This window comes from Taudactylus pleione, unplaced genomic scaffold (assembly GCF_031769625.1).
Source record: "Taudactylus pleione unplaced genomic scaffold, aTauple2 ptg001238l, whole genome shotgun sequence".
NCBI classification, from domain to species: Eukaryota; Metazoa; Chordata; class Amphibia; order Anura; family Myobatrachidae; genus Taudactylus; species Taudactylus pleione.
The window spans coordinates 26867-47247 of NW_028285638.1; the positions used below are offsets into that span (position 1 = coordinate 26867).

The window sequence follows — 20381 nt, forward strand, 5'->3', positions numbered from 1 at the left end:
CAGGGAACAAACACTGAAGGGGATCTATAGTCACCCGTTGTTCTTCATGAAGTGATTTGGGCCTCGGGAAAATGGCCGCCGCCTCCGTCTCTTTTGCACACTGGGGACACTTGCTGTAGCTGTACATAGAGTCCTGCTCTAGTGCCCGGAGCTCCTCCCCCTTACTCCAGCAGCAGCATCAGCGTCACATGACCGGCTGCCGTGTGATCCTGTTCTAGCGGCGGCTCCTGCTGTATCCCTGGTAATGTCATCTACTATTATTATACAGGGGGAGCAGCCTGTGGTGTCCTGTTATTACTATTATTATACAGGAGGAGCAGCCTGTGGTGTCCTGTTATTACTATTATTATACAGGGGGAGCAGCCTGTGGTGTCCTGTTATTACTATTATTATACAGGGGGAGCAGCCTGTGGTGTCCTGTTATTACTATTATTATACAGGGGGAGCAGCCTGTGGTGTCCTGTTATTACTATTATTATACAGGGGGAGCAGCCTGTGGTGTCCTGTTATTACTATTATTATACAGGGGGAGCAGCCTGTGGTGTCCTGTTATTACTATTATTATACAGGGGGAGCAGCCTGTTGTGTCCTGTTATTATTATACAGGGGTAGCATCCTGTGGTGTCCTGTTATTACTATTATTATACAGGGGGAGCAGCCTGTGGTGTCCTCTTACTATTATTATACAGGGGGAGCAGCCTGTGGTGTCCTGTTATTACTATTATTCTACAGGGGGAGCAGCCTCTAGTGTCCTGTTACTATTATTATATGGGGGAGCAGCTTGTGGTGTCCTGCTATTACTATTATTATACGGGGGAGCAGATTGTGGTGTCCTGCTATTATTATTATTATACAGGGGGAGCAGCCTGTTGTGTCCTGTTATTACTATTATTATACAGGGGGAGCAGCCTGTGGTGTCCTATTATTATTATTATACAGGGGGAGCAGCCTGTGGTGTCCTGTTACTATTATTATACAGGGGTAGCAGCCTGTGGTGTCCTGTTACTATTATTATACAGGGGTAGCAGCCTGTGGTGTCCTCTTACTATTATTATACAGGGGAGCAGCATGTGGTGTCCTGTTACTATTATTATACAGGGGGAGCAGCATGTGGTGTCCTGTTACTATTATTATACAGGGGGAGCAGCCTGTGGTGTCCTGCTATCACTATTATTATACAGGGGGAGCAGCCTGTGGTGTCCTGTTGCTATTATTATACAGGGGGAGCAGCCTGTGGTGTCCTGTTATTATTATTATACAGGTGGAGAAGCCTATGGTGTCCTGTTATTATTATTATGCAGGGGGAGCAGCCTGTGGTGTCCTGTTAATGTTATTATGCAGGGGGAGCAGCCTATGGTGTCCTGTTATTATTATACAGGGGGAGCAGCCTGTGGTGTCCTGTTACTACCATTATACAGGGGGAGCAGCCTGTGGTGCCCTGTTACTGTTATTGTACAGGGGGAACAGCCTGTGGTGTCCTGCTTTTTTTATTCAGGGGGAGCAGCCTGTGGTGTCCTGTTATTATTATACAGGGGGAGCAGCCTGTGGTGGCCTGTTACTATTATTATACAGGGGGAGCAGCTTGTGGTGTCCTGTTATTACTATTATAATACAGGGGAAGCAGCCTGTTGTGTCCAATTACTATTATTGTACAGGGGGAGCAGACTGTGGTGTCCTGCTATTATAGTTATACAGGGGGAGCAGCCTGTGGTGTCCTGTTATTATACAGGGGGAGCAGCCTGTGGTGTCCTACTACTATATTTGGGGGAGCAGCCTGTGGTTTCCTGCTATTATTATTATACAGAGGGAGCAGCCTGTGGTGTCCTCTTACTATTATTATACAGGGGGAGCAGCCGGTGGTGTCCTGTTATTATTATACAGGGGAGCAGCCTGTGGTGTCCTGTTATTACTATTATTCTACAGGGGGAGCAGCCTCTAGTGTCCTGTTACTATTATTATACAGGGGGAGCAGCCTGTGGTGTCCTATTATTACTATTATTATACAGGGGGAGCAGCCTGTGGTGTCCTTTTACTATTATTATATAGGGGGAGCAGCCTGCGGTGTCCTGTTGTTATTATTATTATACAAGGGGAGCAGCCTGTGGTGTCTTGTTCCTATTATACAGGGGGAGCAGCCTGTGGTGTCCTGTTACTATTATTATACAGGGGGAGCAGTCTGTGGTGTCCTGTTACTATTATTATACAGGGGGAGCAGCCTGTGGCCTCCTGTTACTATTATTATACAGGGGGAGCAGCATGTGGTGTCCTATTACTATTATTATACAGTGGGAGCAGCCTGTGGTGTTCTCTTATTACTGTTATTATACAGGGGGAGCAGCCTGTGGCGTCCTGTTATTATTATACAGGGGAAGCAGCCTGTGGTGTCCAATTACTATTATTGTACAGGGGGAGCAGACTGTGGTGTCCTGCTATTATAGTTATACAGGGGGAGCAGCCTGTGGTGTCCTGTTATTATACAGGGGGAGCAGCCTGTGGAGTCCTACTACTATTTTTGTACAGGGGGAGCAGCCTGTGGTGTCCTCTTACTATTATTATTATTATTTTTTATTTTTTTTTCATCATAGTCAGTTCTCCCCCACTCATGCAGAGCACTAATGCTTACCGCCGGCCGGCTGGTATATGGAGTAGTTCGCTCTGTCGGCAATAAGTAGTCCCAATAATATTTTGCAATGATATCATATTGTCAGCTATTATCACCCATTGTGAGCGCCTGAATGTTATATTTTGTATATTTACAAAATATATTAATCTTCATTATACAGTAACACCAGGGGATGTGTCTGGGTGATGACTGGAGAGGTGACTGCTGGGAATGGGACATTATACAGTAACACCAGGGGATGTGTCTGGGTGATGACTGGAGAGGTGACTGCTGGGAATGGGACATTATACAGTAACACCAGTGGATGTGTCTGGGTGATGACTGGAGAGGTGACTGCTGGGAATGGGACATTATACAGTAACACCAGGGGATGTGTCTGGGTGATGACTGGAGAGGTGACTGCTGGGAATGGGACATTATACAGTAACACCAGGGGATGTGTCTGGGTGATGACTGGAGAGGTGACTGCTGGGAATGGGACATTATACAGTAACACCGGGGGATGTGTCTGGGTGATGACTGGAGAGGTGACTGCTGGGAATGGGACATTATACAGTAACACCAGTGGATGTGTCTGGGTGATGACTGGAGAGGTGACTGCTGGGAATGGGACATTATACAGTAACACCGGGGGATGTGTCTGGGTGATGACTGGAGAGGTGACTGCTGGGAATGGGACATTATACAGTAACACCGGGGGATGTGTCTGGGTGATGACTGGAGAAGTGACTGCTGGGAATGGGACATTATACAGTAACACCGGGGGATGTGTCTGGGTGATGACTGGGAGAGGTGACTGCTGGGAATGGGACATTATACAGTAACACCGGGGGATGTGTCTGGGTGATGACTGGGAGAGGTGACTGCTGGGAATGGGACATTATACAGTAACACCGGGGGATGTGTCTGGGTGATGACTGGGAGAGGTGACTGCTGGGAATGGGACATTATACAGTAACACCGGGGGATGTGTCTGGGTGATGACTGGAGAGGTGACTGCTGGGAATGGGACATTATACAGTAACACCGGGGGATGTGTCTGGGTGGTGACTGGAGAGGTGACTGTTGGGAATGGGACATTATACAGTAACATCGGGGGATGTGTCTGGGTGATGACTGGAGAGGTGACTGCTGGGAATGGGACATGATACAGTAACACCGGGGGATGTGACTGGGTGATGACTGGAGAGATGACTGCTGGGAATGGGACATGATACAGTAACACCGGGGGACGTGTCTGGGTGATGACTGGAGAGGTGACTGCTGGGAATGGGACATGATACAGTAACACCGGGGGACGTGTCTGGGTGATGACTGGAGAGGTGACTGCTGGGAATGGGACATGATACAGTAACACCGGGGGACGTGTCTGGGTGATGACTGGAGAGGTGCCTGCTGGGAGTGGGGCATGATACAGTAACACCAGGGGACGTGTCTGGGTGGTGACTGGAGAGGTGACTGCTGGGAATGGGACATTATACAGTAACACCAGGGGACGTGTCTGGGTGATGGCTGGAGAGGTGACTGCTGGGAATGGGACATTATACAGTAACACCAGGGGACGTGTCTGGGTGATGACTGGAGAGGTGACTGTTGGGAATGGGACATTATACAGTAACACCAGGGGACGTGTCTGGGTGATGACTGGAGAGGTAACTGCAGGGAATGGGACATTATACAGTAACACCAGTGGATGTGTCTGGGTGATGACTGGAGAGGTGACTCCTGGGAATGGGACATTATACAGTAAAACCAGGGGATGTGTCTTGGTGATTACTGGAGAGGTGACCGATGGGAATGGGACATTATACAGTAACACCAGGGGATGTGTCTGGGTGATGACTGTATCATTGTGTGTCAGGTTCCTATAAGCTGTCAGGATGTCACTGTGTATGTCTCCATGCAGGAGGGGGAGTATATAGAGGAACACAGGGGTCTGTACAAGGACGTGATGATGGAGAATCACCGGCCCCTCACATCACTGGGTAAGAGGAGACTGTAATTTATTTTACAGGGGAAAGCAGATATGGGCCCCCCTCTATATACACATCACCTGATAATCACATATATACAATGTACTCAGTCACTGTGTGTCTCCTACAAATGGACCCAGTAACAGGAATACCCCAGAGAGATGTCCCCATCCTCTTTATTCACAGGTTTGTACAGAGGAGAATCACAGGACCCCACAGGGGCATCAGGTAGATGGGATTTAGGGGCTCACCAATATACCACAGTGACTGTCACTATATGATCTGTAGAGAAGCTGTGTGTGTCTTATACAATGATATTCTACTGTGTAATGTCTATTAACAATATCAAACATTATTAAAAAACTATTTCTGTTTAGTGTGCAGCGCTGACTAATATTAAGATAGAAGATATAGAGGGAGAAGAAGAAACATATGTGACAAATAATAAGGCAAAAGATATAAAGGGAGAAGAAGAGACGTATGTGACTGATATGAAGGCAGAAGATATAGAGGGAGAAGAAGAGACGTATGTGACTGATATGAAGGCAGAAGATATAGCTGGAGAAGAAGTGACGTATGTGACTGATATGAAGGCAGAAGATATAAAGGGAGAAGAAGAGACGTATGTAACTGATATGAAGGCAGAAGATATAGAGGGAGAAGAAGAGATGTATGTGACTGATATGAAGGTAGAAGATATAGAGGGAGAAGAAAAGACGTATGTGACTGATATGAAGGCAGAAGATATAGAGGGAGAAGAAGAGACGTATGTGACTGATATGAAGGCAGAAGATATAGAGGGAGAAGAAGAGACGTATGTGACTGATATGAAGGCAGAAGATATAGAGGGAGAAGAAGAGATGTATGTGACTGATATGAAGGTAGAAGATATAGAGGGAGAAGAAGAGACATATGTGACTGATATGAAGGCAGAAGATATAGAGGGAGAAGAAGAGACGTATGTGACTGATATGAAGGCAGAAGATATAGAGGGAGAAGAAGAGACGTATGTGACTGATATAAAGGAAGAAGATATAGAGGGAGAAGAAGAGACGTATTTAACTGATAATAAAGCAGAAGATATAGAGGGAGAAGAAGAGACATATGTGACTGATAATAAGGCAGAAGATCTAGAGGGAGAAGAAGAGATATATGTGAGGGGTGATCAGCAGTGTAAGGAGGAAATCTCTACAGATATCAGCACAGGTGAGTAATAAACATTGATTACAGAAGCATCACATATTCTCTCTTTTCAACCACTAATATAATTTCTTATTTTACACCCTCCTCTGTCAGTACAGACTAATGAGGGAAATGTTCCTGTCACTGTGTGTGATATAATACATTGCCCATGCCTGCACTCTATTACACATACTGAGATGAATATACAGAGAGTGTGAGGACATAGGGTGCAGCTAGTATGACCTGTGTGTGATATGTATAGACCATGCCTGCACTCTACTACACATACTGAGATGAATATACAGAGAGTGTGAGGACCTAGCAGGGTGCAGCTAGTATGACCTGTGTGTGATATAATGTATAGACCATGCCTGCACTCTATTACACATACTGAGATGGAGATCCGGAGAGTGTGAGGACACAGCAGGATACAGCTAGTATGACCTGTGTGTGATATAATGTATAGACCATGCCTGCTCTCTGTTAGACGCCTGACATTTCCCTGACGCCGGGAGACTGGCGCCCGGCATCCCAATCGAAGGGATGCCGGGCGCCGCGAGCTGGCATCCGCGGGGGGGGAGGGTTAGGTTTAGGGCACCCGGGGGGATTTAGGATTAGGCACCCCCCCCAGGAAGGTTAGGGTTAGGCACCCCCGGGGGGACTTAGGGTTAGGAACCCCCCTGGGGGACTTAGGTTTAGGCAGCGTGTAAGGGGGGTTAGGGTTAGTCACTTAGAGGGGGGATTAGGGTTAGGCACTTGGGGGGGAGGTTAGGGGGTTAGGTTAGGGGGTTAGGTTAGGTTAGTCAGTACTTACCTATACACGATCGGGATTTCCAGCGCTGTCGGGCTTCCGCTGCCGGGAACTCTGCTGTTGCCGGCCATGCGCCCGGCGGTATTTCATACCGATTCCGTTCTGTGTGTGATATAATGTATAGACCATTCCTGCACTATGTTACACATACTGAGATGGAGATACGGAGAGTGTGAGGACAAAGCAGGGTGCAGTTAGTATGACCTCTGTGTGATATAATGTATAGACCATGCCTGCACTCTGTTACACATACTGAGATGGAGATATGGAGAGTGTGAGGACACAGCAGGATACAGCTAGTATGACCTGTGTGTGATATAATGTATAGACCATGTCTGCGCTCTGTTACACATACTAAGATGGAGATCGGAGAGTGTGAGGACACAGCAGGATGCAGCTAGTATGACGTGTGTGCTATAATGTATAGACCATGCCTGCACTCTGTTACACATACTGAGATGGAGATACGGAGAGTGTGAGGACACAGCAGGATGCAGCTAGTATGACGTGTGTGATATAATGTATAGACCATGCTTGCACTCTGTTACACATACTGAGATGGAGATATGGAGAGTGTGAGGACACAGCAGGATACAGCTAGTATGACCTGTGTGTGATATAATGTATAGACCATGTCTGCGCTCTGTTACACATACTAAGATGGAGATCGGAGAGTGTGAGGACACAGCAGGATGCAGCTAGTATGACGTGTGTGCTATAATGTATAGACCATGCTTGCACTCTGTTACACATACTGAGATGGAGATACGGAGAGTGTGAGGACACAGCAGGGTGCAGCTAGTATGTCCTGTGTGTGATATAATATATAGACCATGCCTGCACTCTGTTACACATACTGAGATGAAGATATGGAGAGTGTGAGGACACAGCAGGATGCAGCTAGTATAACGTGTGTGATATAATGTATAGACCATGCCTGCACTCTGTTACACATACTGAGATGGAGATACGGAGAGTGTGAGGACACAGCAGGATACAGCTAGTATGTCCTGTGCGTGATATAATGTATAGACCATGCCTGCACTCTGTTACACATACTGAGATGGAGATATGGAGAGTGTGAGGACACAGCAGGATACAGCTAGTATGACCTGTGTGTGATATAATGTATAGACCATGCCTGCGCTCTGTTACACATACTGTAATGGAGATATGGAGAGTGTGAGGACACAGCAGGGTACAGCTAGTATGACCTGTGTGTGATATAATGTATAGACCATGCCTGCGCTCTGTTACACATACTGAGATGGAGATATGGAGAGTGTGAGGACACAGCAGAGTGCAGCTAGTATGACCTGTGTGTGATATAATGTATAGACCATGCCTGCGCTCTGTTACACATACTGAGATGGAGATATGGAGAGTGTGAGGACACAGCAGAGTGCAGCTAGTATGACCTGTGTGTGATATAATGTATAGACCATGCCTGCGCTCTGTTACACATACTGAGATGGAGATATGGAGAGTGTGAGGACACAGTAGGATACAGCTAGTATGACCTGTGTGTGATATAATGTATAGACCATGCCTGCACTCTGTTACACATACTGAGATGGAGATATGGAGAGTGTGAGGACACAGCAGGATACAGCTAGTATGTCCTGTGTGTGATATAATGTATAGACCATGCCTGCACTCTGTTACACATACTGAGATGGAGATATGGAGAGTGTGAGGACACAGCAGGATACAGCTAGTATGTCCTGTGTGTGATATAATGTATAGACCATGCCTGCACTCTGTTACACATACTGAGATGGAGATATGGAGAGTGTGAGGACACAGCAGGATGCAGCTAGTATGTCCTGTGTGTGATATAATGTATAGACCATGCCTGCACTCTGTTACACATACTGAGATGGAGATATGGAGAGTGTGAGGACACAGCAGGATACAGCTAGTATGACCTGTGTGTGATATAATGTATAGACCATGCCTGCACTCTGTTACACATACTGAGATGGAGAGTGTGAGGACACAGCAGGATACAGCTAGTATGTCCTGTGTGTGATATAATGTATAGACCATGCCTGCACTCTGTTACACATACTGAGATGGAGATATGGAGAGTGTGAGGACACAGCAGGATACAGCTAGTGTGACCTGTGTGTGATATAATGTATAGACCATGCCTGCTCTCTGTTACACATACTGAGATGGAGATATGGAGAGTGTGAGGACACAGCAGGGTGCAGCTAGTATGTCCTGTGTGTGATATAATGTATAGACCATGCCTGCACTCTGTTACACATACTGAGATGGAGATCCGGAGAGTGTGAGGACACAGCAGGGTGCAGCTAGTATGTCCTGTGTGTGATATAATGTATAGACCATGCCTGCACTCTGTTACACATACTGAGATGGAGATATGGAGAGTGTGAGGACATAGCAGGATACAGCTAGTATGACCTGTGTGTGATATAATGTATAGACCATGCCTGCACTCTGTTACACATACTGAGATGGAGATATGGAGAGTGTGAGGACATAGCAGGATACAGCTAGTATGACCTGTGTGTGATATAATGTATAGACCATGCCTGCACTCTGTTACACATACTGAGATGGAGATATGGAGAGTGTGAGGATACAGCAGGATACAGCTAGTATGACCTGTGTGTGATATAATGTATAGACCATGCCTGCACTCTGTTACACATACTGAGATGGAGATATGGAGAGTGTGAGGACACAGCAGGATACAGCTAGTATGACCTGTGTGTGATATAATGTATAGACCATGCCTGCACTCTGTTACACATACTGAGATGGAGATATGGAGAGTGTGAGGACACAGCAGGATACAGCTAGTATGACCTGTGTGTGATATAATGTATAGACCATGCCTGCACTCTGTTACACATACTGAAATGGAGATATGGAGAGTGTGAGGACACAGCAGGGTGCAGCTAGTATGTCCTGTGTGTAATATAATGTATAGACCATGCCTGCACTCTGTTACACATACTGAGATGGAGATACGGAGAGTGTGAGGACACAGCAGGATACAGCTAGTATGACCTGTGTGTGATATAATGTATAGACCATGCCTGCACTCTGTTACACATACTGAGATGGAGATAAGGAGAGTGTGAGGATACAGCAGGATGCAGCTAGTATGTCCTGTGTGTGATATAATGTATAGACCATGCCTGCACTCTGTTACACATACTGAGATGGAGATATGGAGAGTGTGAGGACACAGCAGGATACAGCTAGTATGTCCTGTGTGTGATATAATGTATAGACCATGCCAGCACTCTGTTACACATACTGAGATGGAGCATGCATGCCGACATTTAGCCCCCTCCTTCCGGGAGGGAGCTGTCGGACTTACAGGGCTGGGGGCGTGACGCGGCCAAAGGGGGCGGGACCCGGCACATGACGCGGCGTTGGAGGCGGAGCATGGGGCGTGAACGCGTCATCGTGGCTCCGCCCCCTCTTCATAATGCCGTGATTCATGGCATTGTGCAGCCGGGGGCGGAGCCGCGGTGACGCGATTCAGCGCGAATCGCGTCACCGGCCCCCCTGCTGCCGGTGTTTCTATTTAAAAGCGTGGGGGGGTCCGGACACATCGCCGGGGCCGGGAGGATTGCCTGCCTTCCCGGGAGGTCGGGAGCGGCACCCGATTTTCGGGAGGCTCCCGACCAAATCGGGAGGGTAGGCAAGTATGAGATGGAGATATGGAGAGTGTGAGGACACAGCAGGATACAGCTAGTATGTCCTGTGTGTGATATAATGTATAGACCATGCCTGCACCCTGTTACACATACTGAGATGGAGATATGGAGAGTGTGAGGATACAGCAGGGTACAGCTAGTATGTCCTGTGTGTGATATAATGTATAGACCATGCCTGCACTCTATTACACATACTGAGATGGATATATGGAGAGTGTGAGGACACAGCAGGATACAGCTAGTATGTCCTGTGTGTGATATAATGTATAGACCATGCCTGCACTCTGTTACACATACTGAGATGGAGATACGGAGAGTGTGAGGACACAGCAGGATACAGCTAGTATGTCCTGTGTGTGATATAATGTATAGACCATGCCTGCACCCTGTTACACATACTGAGATGGATATATGGAGAGTGTGAGGACACAGCAGGATACAGCTAGTATGTCCTGTGTGTGATATAATGTATAGACCATGCCTGCACTCTGTTACACATACTGAGATGGAGATACGGAGAGTGTGAGGACACAGCAGGATACAGCTAGTATGACCTGTGTGTGATATAATGTATAGACCATGCCAGCACTCTGTTACACATACTGAGATGGAGATACGGAGAGTGTGAGGACACAGCAGGGTGCAGCTAGTATGTCCTGTGTGTGATATAATGTATAGACCATGCCTGCACTCTGTTACACATACTGAGATGGAGATATGGAGAGAGTGAGGACATAGCAGGATACAGCTAGTATGACCTGTGTGTGATATAATGTATAGACCATGCCTGCACTCTGTTACACATACTGAGATGGAGATACGGAGAGTGTGAGGACACAGCAGGATACAGCTAGTATGTCCTGTGTGTGATATAATGTATAGACCATGCCTGCACTCTGTTACACATACTGAGATGGAGATATGGAGAGTGTGAGGACACAGCAGGGTACACCTAGTATGTCCTGTGTGTGATATAATGTATAGACCATGCCTGCACTCTGTTACACATACTGAGATGGAGATATGGAGAGTGTGAGGACACAGCAGGATGCAGCTAGTATGTACTGTGTGTGATATAATGTATAGACCATGCCTGCACTCTGTTACACATACTGAGATGGAGATATGGAGAGTGTGAGGACACAGCAGGATACAGCTAGTATGTCCTGTGTGTGATATAATGTATAGACCATGCCTGCACTCTGTTACACATACTGAGATGGAGATACGGAGAGTGTGAGGACACAGCAGGGTGCAGCTAGTATGTCCTGTGTGTGATATACTGTATAGACCATGCCTGCACTCTGTTACACATACTGAGATGGAGATCAGGAGAGTGTGAGGACACAGCAGGATACAGCTAGTATGACCTGTGTGTGATATAATGTATAGACCATGCCTGCACTCTGTTACACATACTGAGATGGAGATATGGAGAGTGTGAGGACACAGCAGGGTGCAGCTAGTATGTCCTGTGTGTGATATAATGTATAGACCATTCCTGCACTCTGTTACACATACTGAGATGGAGATATGGAGAGTGTGAGGACACAGCAGGGTGCAGCTAGTATGACCTGAGTGTGATATAATGTATAGACCATGCCTGCACTCTGTTACACATACTGAGATGGAGATATGGAGAGTGTGAGGACACAGCAGGGTACAGCTAGTGTGTCCTGTGTGTGATATAATGTATAGACCATGCCTGCACTCTGTTACACATACTGAGATGGAGATATGGAGAGTGTGAGGACACCGCAGGATGCAGCTAGTATGACCTGTGTGTGATATAATGTATAGACCATGCCTGCACTCTGTTACACATACTGAGATGGAGATATGGAGAGTGTGAGGACACAGCAGGATACAGCTAGTATGTCCTGTGTGTGATATAATGTATAGACCATGCCTGCACTCTGTTACACATACTGAGATGGACATATGGAGAGTGTGAGGACACAGCAGGATGCAGCTAGTGTGTCCTGTGTGTGATATAATGTATAGACCATGCCTGCACTCTGTTACACATACTGAGATGGAGATATGGAGAGTGTGAGGACACAGCAGGATACAGCTAGTATGACCTGTGTGTGATATAATGTATAGACCATGCCTGCACTCTGTTACACATACTGAGATGGAGATATGGAGAGTGTGAGGACACAGCAGGGTGCAGCTAGTATGTCCTGTGTGTGATATAATGTATAGACCATGCCTGCACTCTGTTACACATACTGAGATGGAGATATGGAGAGTGTGAGGACACAGCAGGATACAGCTAGTATGACCTGTGTGTGATATAATGTATAGACCATGCCTGCACTCTGTTACACATACTGAGATGGAGATATGGAGAGTGTGAGGACACAGCAGGATGCAGCTAGTATGACCTGTGTGTGATATAATGTATAGACCATGCCTGCACTCTGTTACACATACTGAGATGGAGATATGGAGAGTGTGAGCACACAGCAGGGTACAGCTAGTGTGTCCTGTGTGTGATATAATGTATAGACCATGCCTGCACTCTGTTACACATACTGAGATGGACATATGGAGAGTGTGAGGACACAGCAGGATGCAGCTAGTGTGTCCTGTGTGTGATATAATGTATAGACCATGCCTGCACTCTGTTACACATACTGAGATGGAGATATGGAGAGTGTGAGGACACCGCAGGATGCAGCTAGTATGACCTGTGTGTGATATAATGTATAGACCATGCCTGCACTCTGTTACACATACTGAGATGGAGATATGGAGAGTGTGAGGACACAGCAGGATACAGCTAGTATGTCCTGTGTGTGATATAATGTATAGACCATGCCTGCACTCTGTTACACATACTGAGATGGAGATATGGAGAGTGTGAGGACACCGCAGGATGCAGCTAGTATGACCTGTGTGTGATATAATGTATAGACCATGCCTGCACTCTGTTACACATACTGAGATGGAGATATGGAGAGTGTGAGGACACAGCAGGATACAGCTAGTATGACCTGTGTGTGATATAATGTATAGACCATGCCTGCACTCTGTTGGTAGTGACAGTTTTAACGTTGGTATCTACCAGTGTAGCATATAGATAAGGTGTCTGAATACATTTCAAGAAATCCCAGGTTTATGCCCATATGTTGCGCCCATTGTACATAACATGTCATAAGAGAGAGATTTTGGGGGAAATGTATCAAACCTTAGAGAGAGAGATACAGAGGAGAAATTGCCCACATCACCCAATCAGCTTGTAGCTTTTATTATCAAGTACAGTTTGTAAATGACAGAAGCTGATTGTTGCAAAGAGCAACTTCTCCACTTTGCCTCTGTGAGGTTTGATACATCTCCCCCTTTAGTAACTACTCCCCAGCCAGTGTTACTCCTAAACCCTAATCCTCCTCATGACAATCATCAGTACATACACAATGAAGTCACTGACTGTATGGAGATATTGGGGTACAGCCGGGCATGTCTTATTATAGTTACACAGTATGGAGATGTTGGGGTACAGCCGGGCACGTCTTATTATAGTTACACAGTATGGAGATGTTGGGGTACAGCCGGGCACGTCTTATTATAGTTACACAGTATGGAGATGTTGGGGTACAGCCGGGCACGGCTTATTATAGTTACACAGTATGGAGATGTTGGGGTACAGCCGGGCACGTCTTATAGTTACACAGTATGGAGATGTTGGGGTACAGCCGGGCACGTGTTATTATAGTTACACAGTATGGAGATGTTGGGGTACAGCCAGGCACGTCTTATTATAGTTACACAGTATTGAGATGTTAGGGTACAGCCAGGCACGTCTTATTAGAGTTACACAGTATGGAGATGTAGGGGTACAGCCAGGCACGTCTTATTATAGTTACACAGTATGGAGATGTTGGGGTACAGCCGGGCACGTCTTATAGTTACACAGTATGAGATGTTGGGGTACAGCCGGGCACGTCTTATTATGGTTACACAGTATGGAGATGTTGGGGTGCAGCCGGGCACGTCTTATAGTTACACAGTATGAGATGTTGGGGTACAGCCGGGCACGTCTTATAGTTACACAGTATGGAGATGTTGGGGTGCAGCCGGACACATCTTATAGTTACACAGTATGAGATGTTGGGGTACAGCTGGGCACATCTTATAGTTACACAGTATGAGATGTTGGGGTACAGCCGGGCACGTCTTATAGTTACACAATATGAGATGTTGGGGTACAGCCGGGCACGTCTTATTATAGTTACACAGTATGAGATGTTGGGGTACAGCCGGGCACGTCTTATAGTTACACAGTATGAGATGTTGGGGTACAGCCGGGCACATCTTATTGTTACACAGTATGGAGATGTTGGGGTACAGCCGGGGACATCTTCTAGTTACACAGTATGGAGATGTTGGGGTACAGCCGGGGACACCTTATAGTTAGACAGTATGGAGATGTTGGGGTACAGCCGGGCACGTCTTATAGTTACACAGTATGAGATGTTAGGGTACAGCTGGGCACGTCTTATAGTTACACAGTATGAGATGTTGGAGTACAGCCGGGCACGTCTTATTGCTACACAGTATGGAGATGTTGGGGTACAGCTGGGCACATCTTATTATAGTTACACAGTATGGTAAAGTTCTGCAATAAGGCTAATTCCCATATAATTATTCTTTTCCCAGCAGATGGACACAGCAACAGGAATAACTCGGGGAGACGTCTCATATTATCTCCAGATTGTGACCTAAATGATAACAACTTCTCACAGGACTCTCCAGGAGAAAACCCCATTATCCCCAGTATACATCAAGCATCTCACAGAGCAGATATATCATCTGATCCCTCTAACCACGAAGAATGCTCCCCTGATACTCCCAGTAGTGTTACACACAACTCAGATCACACAGGTGATAAACCATTGTCATGTTCTGAATGTGGGAAAAGATTTACCAAGCAGATCAGTCTTTCTATACATCAAAAGAGAGTACACACAGCTGAAAGGCCTTTTTTATGTTCTGAGTGTGGGAAATGTTTTACATGTAAATCATATCTTGTTAGACATAAGAGACATTACACAGGTGAAAAACTATTTTCATGTTCTGAGTGTGGGAAATCTTTTACACAGAAATCAGATCTTGTTATACATCAGAGAAGTCACACAGGTGAAAAACCATTTCCATGCTCTGAGTGTGGGAAATGTTTTACACATAAATCAGTTCTTGTTACACATCATAGAAGTCACACAGGTGAGAAACCATTTCCATGCTCTGAGTGTGGGAAATGTTTTACACGGAATTCAGAACTCGTTCAACATCAGAGATGTCACACAGGGGAGAAACCATTTCCATGCTCTGAGTGTGGGAAATGTTTTACACGGAAATCATTTCTTGTTATACATCAGAGATCTCACACAGGTGAGAAACCATTTCCATGCTCTGAGTGTGGGAAATGTTTTACACATAAATCAGTTCTTGTTATACATCAGAGATGTCACACAGGTGAGAAACCATTTCCATGTTCTGTGTGTGGTAAATGTTTTACACAGAAATCAGAACTTGTTACACATCAGAAACGTCACACAGGAGAAAAGCAAAGTATATGAGCCTATAGAAATATATAGAAATTGCAGCGGTATTTGCAGTAGTGTAATATCATTGGGAATTGTCAGAACAAGCATAAATACAATGTTAGACTAGATTGCTGTCCATGTTGATGGAAGGTAAATGACATTTACATTATCACACTATGGACCTAATTCAGCAGTGGAAGCAAATGCAGCTGCACTCTCTTACAGATCGCAGGTGCTAATATATGCTAATGCTGAGGCACAGCCGCCATAACCGCGCCCACTGCTGCCTTCTCCTTACCGTCCAATGTCGACCTCCTGTGTAATAATCGGTACCATCGCCGCACATCACGCAGTCACAGCATTTACATCATGTCTGACCAGCCGCAAACACTGCAGCTCTCCTGACACGCAGAGAGGTCTCATGCTGCAGCTGCCATCGTTATGGCTAATTTATACACGCCCATGACATGGCGATCACACGGACAGACATGCCTGCAGGACATGGCGATCACATGGACAGACAAGCCCATGACATGGCAATCACACGGACACACACGCCTGCAGTTTTCTGTCCACCCCCGTTACCTCCCCCAAACGCTGTCACCCTGCAGCTCACTATGTGATGAATTCCTCTGTGCGTCCATAATAGCAATGTGATCGCTGTGTGTGCGCAGTGTGACTTATACGCAGGTGTGATCGTAAACATTCGCTCTATCTGCGTAACTATCGTCATTGTGTCCTCTGCTGAATCAGCCCCTATATACTAATATATTACATTATATTATATATCCACAGGGATGTCACCAACATAGGGCTCCAACATGTTCCTCATGTAATGGCTTTCAGTTTCCTTATTCTATCAGATCAGAGGTTCCCAAACTCCTCTTATTACAGGCCAAGTATTAAGGATATCCATGCTTGAGCACAGGTCACTTAATTAGTGCCTCAGTCAGTTTGAATTAACAATGTGGATTAAAACATGGATATCCTTAAACCTTGGATTGTAATGGCAGAGTTTGGGAAGCTCTGTATTAGAATATTATTGTGCTATTGGCCTATTTGCACAGTAACAAGACCACATGATGTAATATAGGGACATAACTAATCTGTCATCATGACAATGTGCTGGGAAGTGGGAAACTATGACATCATGTGATGACTGGGCTGTAAGTGATGGGGTGAGATGGGTGATATAATGACATCTGTAACCTCTGATTTTATCTCGCTGGATCCAGTATTCTCTGGTTGGGTTTCCTGGTAAATGGATCTCTAATCTCCTTACAGCAGTCTGATGTCTGGTTCCTTCTAATTAGATCCTCTGTAACCTACTATTTACACTGTTCCATAAGATAAGGACATTAATATCATGATCACTTATGTAATTATACATTATTAGATAATGTAATTCGTGTTGGGACACAGGAAGCTGCTGGTCCTGGTATAAACCACTAACAGTAATGTACATTAGGTGCATCAGGCTCCCGATATCCCCAGCAGAATACAGATGTGAGCAGGGTACGTAGTAATGGAGGAATAATACAGGGACATCACAGGATAAGTAGGATCAGTACAGATTGTCCTCAGTATGTCCTGCACTGTCTCACCTCCCACAGTGGTGACACCACCAGTAATGTGCATCAGGCTCCCGATATCCCCAGCAGAATACAGATGTGAGCAGGGTACGTAGTAATGGGGGAATAATACAGGGACATCACAGGATAAGTAGGATCAGTACAGATTGTCCTCAGTATGTCCTGCACTGTCTCACCTCCCACAGTGGTGACACCACCAGTAATGTGCAGGGTCAGGAGATGGAGATTATTTGGTAGTGAGGAAATCACAGAAAGGACAATACAAGCTTTGTTATGGAGCATACAAACGGTCAGATTTGTCAGATCTGTCAGATGAACGATTTTACCAAAGATTTGAGCGATTTGAACGATTTTTGACTGCATTAAAATGAATGGAATCGTCCAAGTCTGACTGCAAACACATCAGATGTCAGATATTGTTATCTGACCATCGGGAACGCGCATCGTTCAAATCGTTCATCTGACAGATATGTCAGATTTTCCTTCAGATATGAACGATTGATTGATTTTTGAAATCGTTATCGTTCAGATCTGAAGAAAAATCTGGCCGTGTGTATACTCCATTATAGACCTACAAGTATATGAGATAAAGAGTTTGGTAACAAGTAAGAAAAGCAAACACTGCACGGACCTGTCTGACGTCCATGTGGGGTAACACAGCTGCGTGTGGCGCTTGTTAGTATTTACCACACTTTTTAGTACATTGTTAGTAAAGCTGGAATAGTGTCCAGTTGCCCTCTCGGTGGTGCACATATTCTGTGATGACTGTCAAGGAGAAAATATAATTTCCCTTATGATCAAAAGCATTTGTATGAAGTGAGTTATGCTATTAAAATGATTAGAAATGATACAAATATTGATAGGTAATATTACCATATATATCTTAACTAGAAGTAATGTTTTACATTAATAAAACTTAACATATAGATGCACATTGTAAATATTTATGTATTTTAAACTTCCAAGAGGGCAAGTTGCCTAAAAAGTTGAGTGATATATAAATCATGTTTCTCCTTCATCCACTAGGGGACACTGGAGTCTTCATGACAGTGGGGTATAGATGGTGCTAGGTGGGAGCTAGCACTTTACATTTTAGAAGTGTGACTAGCTCCTCCCCCTCTATACCCACTACAAGTCTTAGATTGTCCCTCGTTAGTTAAAACCGCCACTGGCAGCCAGGCAGTTTGTAAGTATGCCCTGGCTACCTTGATTAGCGAGGTAGCCAGGTTAAACACACAGGCAGTGTTTAAGGCAGCAGTGGCTCCGATTGGTGGAGTAAGAACAGACAGGCTGGGTGGGGTCTCCTTCACACAATGTGCATTTTGCTTTGAAGTGAGCACCATAGCGGGGGCGGAGCCTAACTCCAGACTCCTGCTCCTTCCTTCCAGTGCTTCTCAGAAGTGTGCTGGCGGCCATTAAATGGAGGAGACTATACTGCTGGTGCTGCACTGAGACTGAGAGCCAGACCTGTCCTGTAAGTGCACAGTAGGATTTAGGCTGGTTAGGAGAGCATTTAGGCACAGTAACTACTTTATTCGCAATATAGTTACTTGGTAAAAGTGCCTAGCATTTTTCTGCCCTCTCCTACCTCTGCATATCTCAGTCTTTACCTGTTAACCCTCTCCACTACACTTTACCGTTGTTTGTGTGGGGTTTGTATGTACCATGGCTGGAAGGGGCTCTAAAGCTTATCAGAAATCATTTACCTGTGTGCAGAAAAGTATACACGGGCAGTCATCTAGCCCCATATTCTGTGACAAGTGTAATCCACAGCAAGAGTCTCCACGGATGACAGAACCGCCGTCTTGGGCGGAAGAGTTTGCATCCGTTATGTCACATCTCTGCTGAGCTGGAGGCTTCTCATAAAGAGAGAGACATTTCTAGGTCAGCTACTATAGAAGTACCTAAAGACCATGCCTATGCCGGTTCATCTATGGAGGGAATGACAAAATCCATGTTGTTGTCTTGTGCCACGTCGTCGGGACCTTCACCGCAGGTCTCAAAAAAGAGACTATTACCCTCAGTTCTCCAGTCGGACGACTCAGAGGAGGAGGAAATGCCGGCTCTAGAGGATGGCGAATATACTCAGGATTCACCTGAGGAGCTCCAAGAGGAGATTGAGCCTGTGTCCTAAGGGATAGAAGGGTTAATCTGCAATCCGACAAGTATTGCAGATAGATGATGAGGAAAAGGGGCCTGCACGGCAGTCTTTTTAGCGAAACAGAGGCAGGTTACTTTTCCAATTTCAGAAGAACTAGATTCTCTCCTGGTTTCAGCTGGGAACATCTGGATAAAAAATTTCAGATGCCCCGACGATTGTTATCTTCCTATCCTTTTCCTGCAGATAGCAGAAAATCTTGTGAGACTCCTACAGTAGATTCTTTGTTCTCTTCTATCTGAAAAGACTATTCTACCGGTCCCTGGTGCCATGTCTTTGAAAGAGACATTGGACAGGAGGCTGGAGAATACTGTCAAGTCCATTTTTATTGCTGAGGGGGTGACTTTCCGTCCTGCGATTTTAAGCTGCTGGACTAACAAAGCTATTGAGGTTTGTGCAAAACGATTAGCTGAAGGGATGAGACAGGCTCCCGGTGGAACTTATTCCTCTAGAACACATAGGAGAAGCTGCAGCCTACCTTGGAGAGGTGTCCAAGGATGTTTGTAATCTCGCCTCCAGAACTTCAGCTCTGGTGGTTTCAGCGCGCAGGGCGCTTTGGCTTCATCAATGGCAGGCGGACGTGGATACGAAAAAAGCTGTGGAAGCTCTTTCCTTCAAGGAAAAAATCTTATTTGGAGCGGAACTTGATAAGTGGATTTCTGATGCTACTGGTGGTAAATCCACTTATTTTCCATCACGGGGTCCGCCTCCTAGAAGGCCCTACTTGGGGCCCTCGTTTCGGTCCTTTCGTTCCCCAGGTCGTTTCCATGGTCGCTCAAGAGGACCTAC

At 45.7% G+C, this 20381-nt stretch overlaps 1 protein-coding gene across 1 annotated transcript; it reads left to right on the plus strand.

Moving 5' to 3' along the window:
• Positions 1 to 136: 136 nt before the first annotated feature.
• LOC148450966 (uncharacterized) lies at positions 137 to 19568 on the plus strand. The gene is made up of 6 exons (XM_088462424.1): positions 137 to 241; positions 4530 to 4608; positions 4974 to 5414; positions 5493 to 5802; positions 14959 to 15578; positions 19230 to 19568. The coding sequence occupies exons 3-6, from the start codon at positions 5088 to 5090 to the stop codon at positions 19566 to 19568; spliced, it is 1596 nt and encodes a 531-aa protein (XP_088318550.1). The 5' UTR covers positions 137 to 241; positions 4530 to 4608; positions 4974 to 5087.
• The last annotated feature ends 813 nt before the right edge of the window (positions 19569 to 20381 follow it).

Bases quoted from the DNA above. Each gene is read 5' to 3' on its own strand.
- LOC148450966 (XM_088462424.1), top strand. From the start codon at position 5,088: ATGAAGGCAGAAGATATAGAGGGAGAAGAAGAGACGTATGTGACTGAT. The intron at 5,415-5,492 runs GTGACTGATATG...GAAGATATAGAG, and splicing joins AGGGAGAAGAAGAGACGTAT to GGAGAAGAAGAGACATATGT. The intron at 5,803-14,958 runs GTGAGTAATAAA...TTTTCCCAGCAG, and splicing joins CTCTACAGATATCAGCACAG to ATGGACACAGCAACAGGAAT.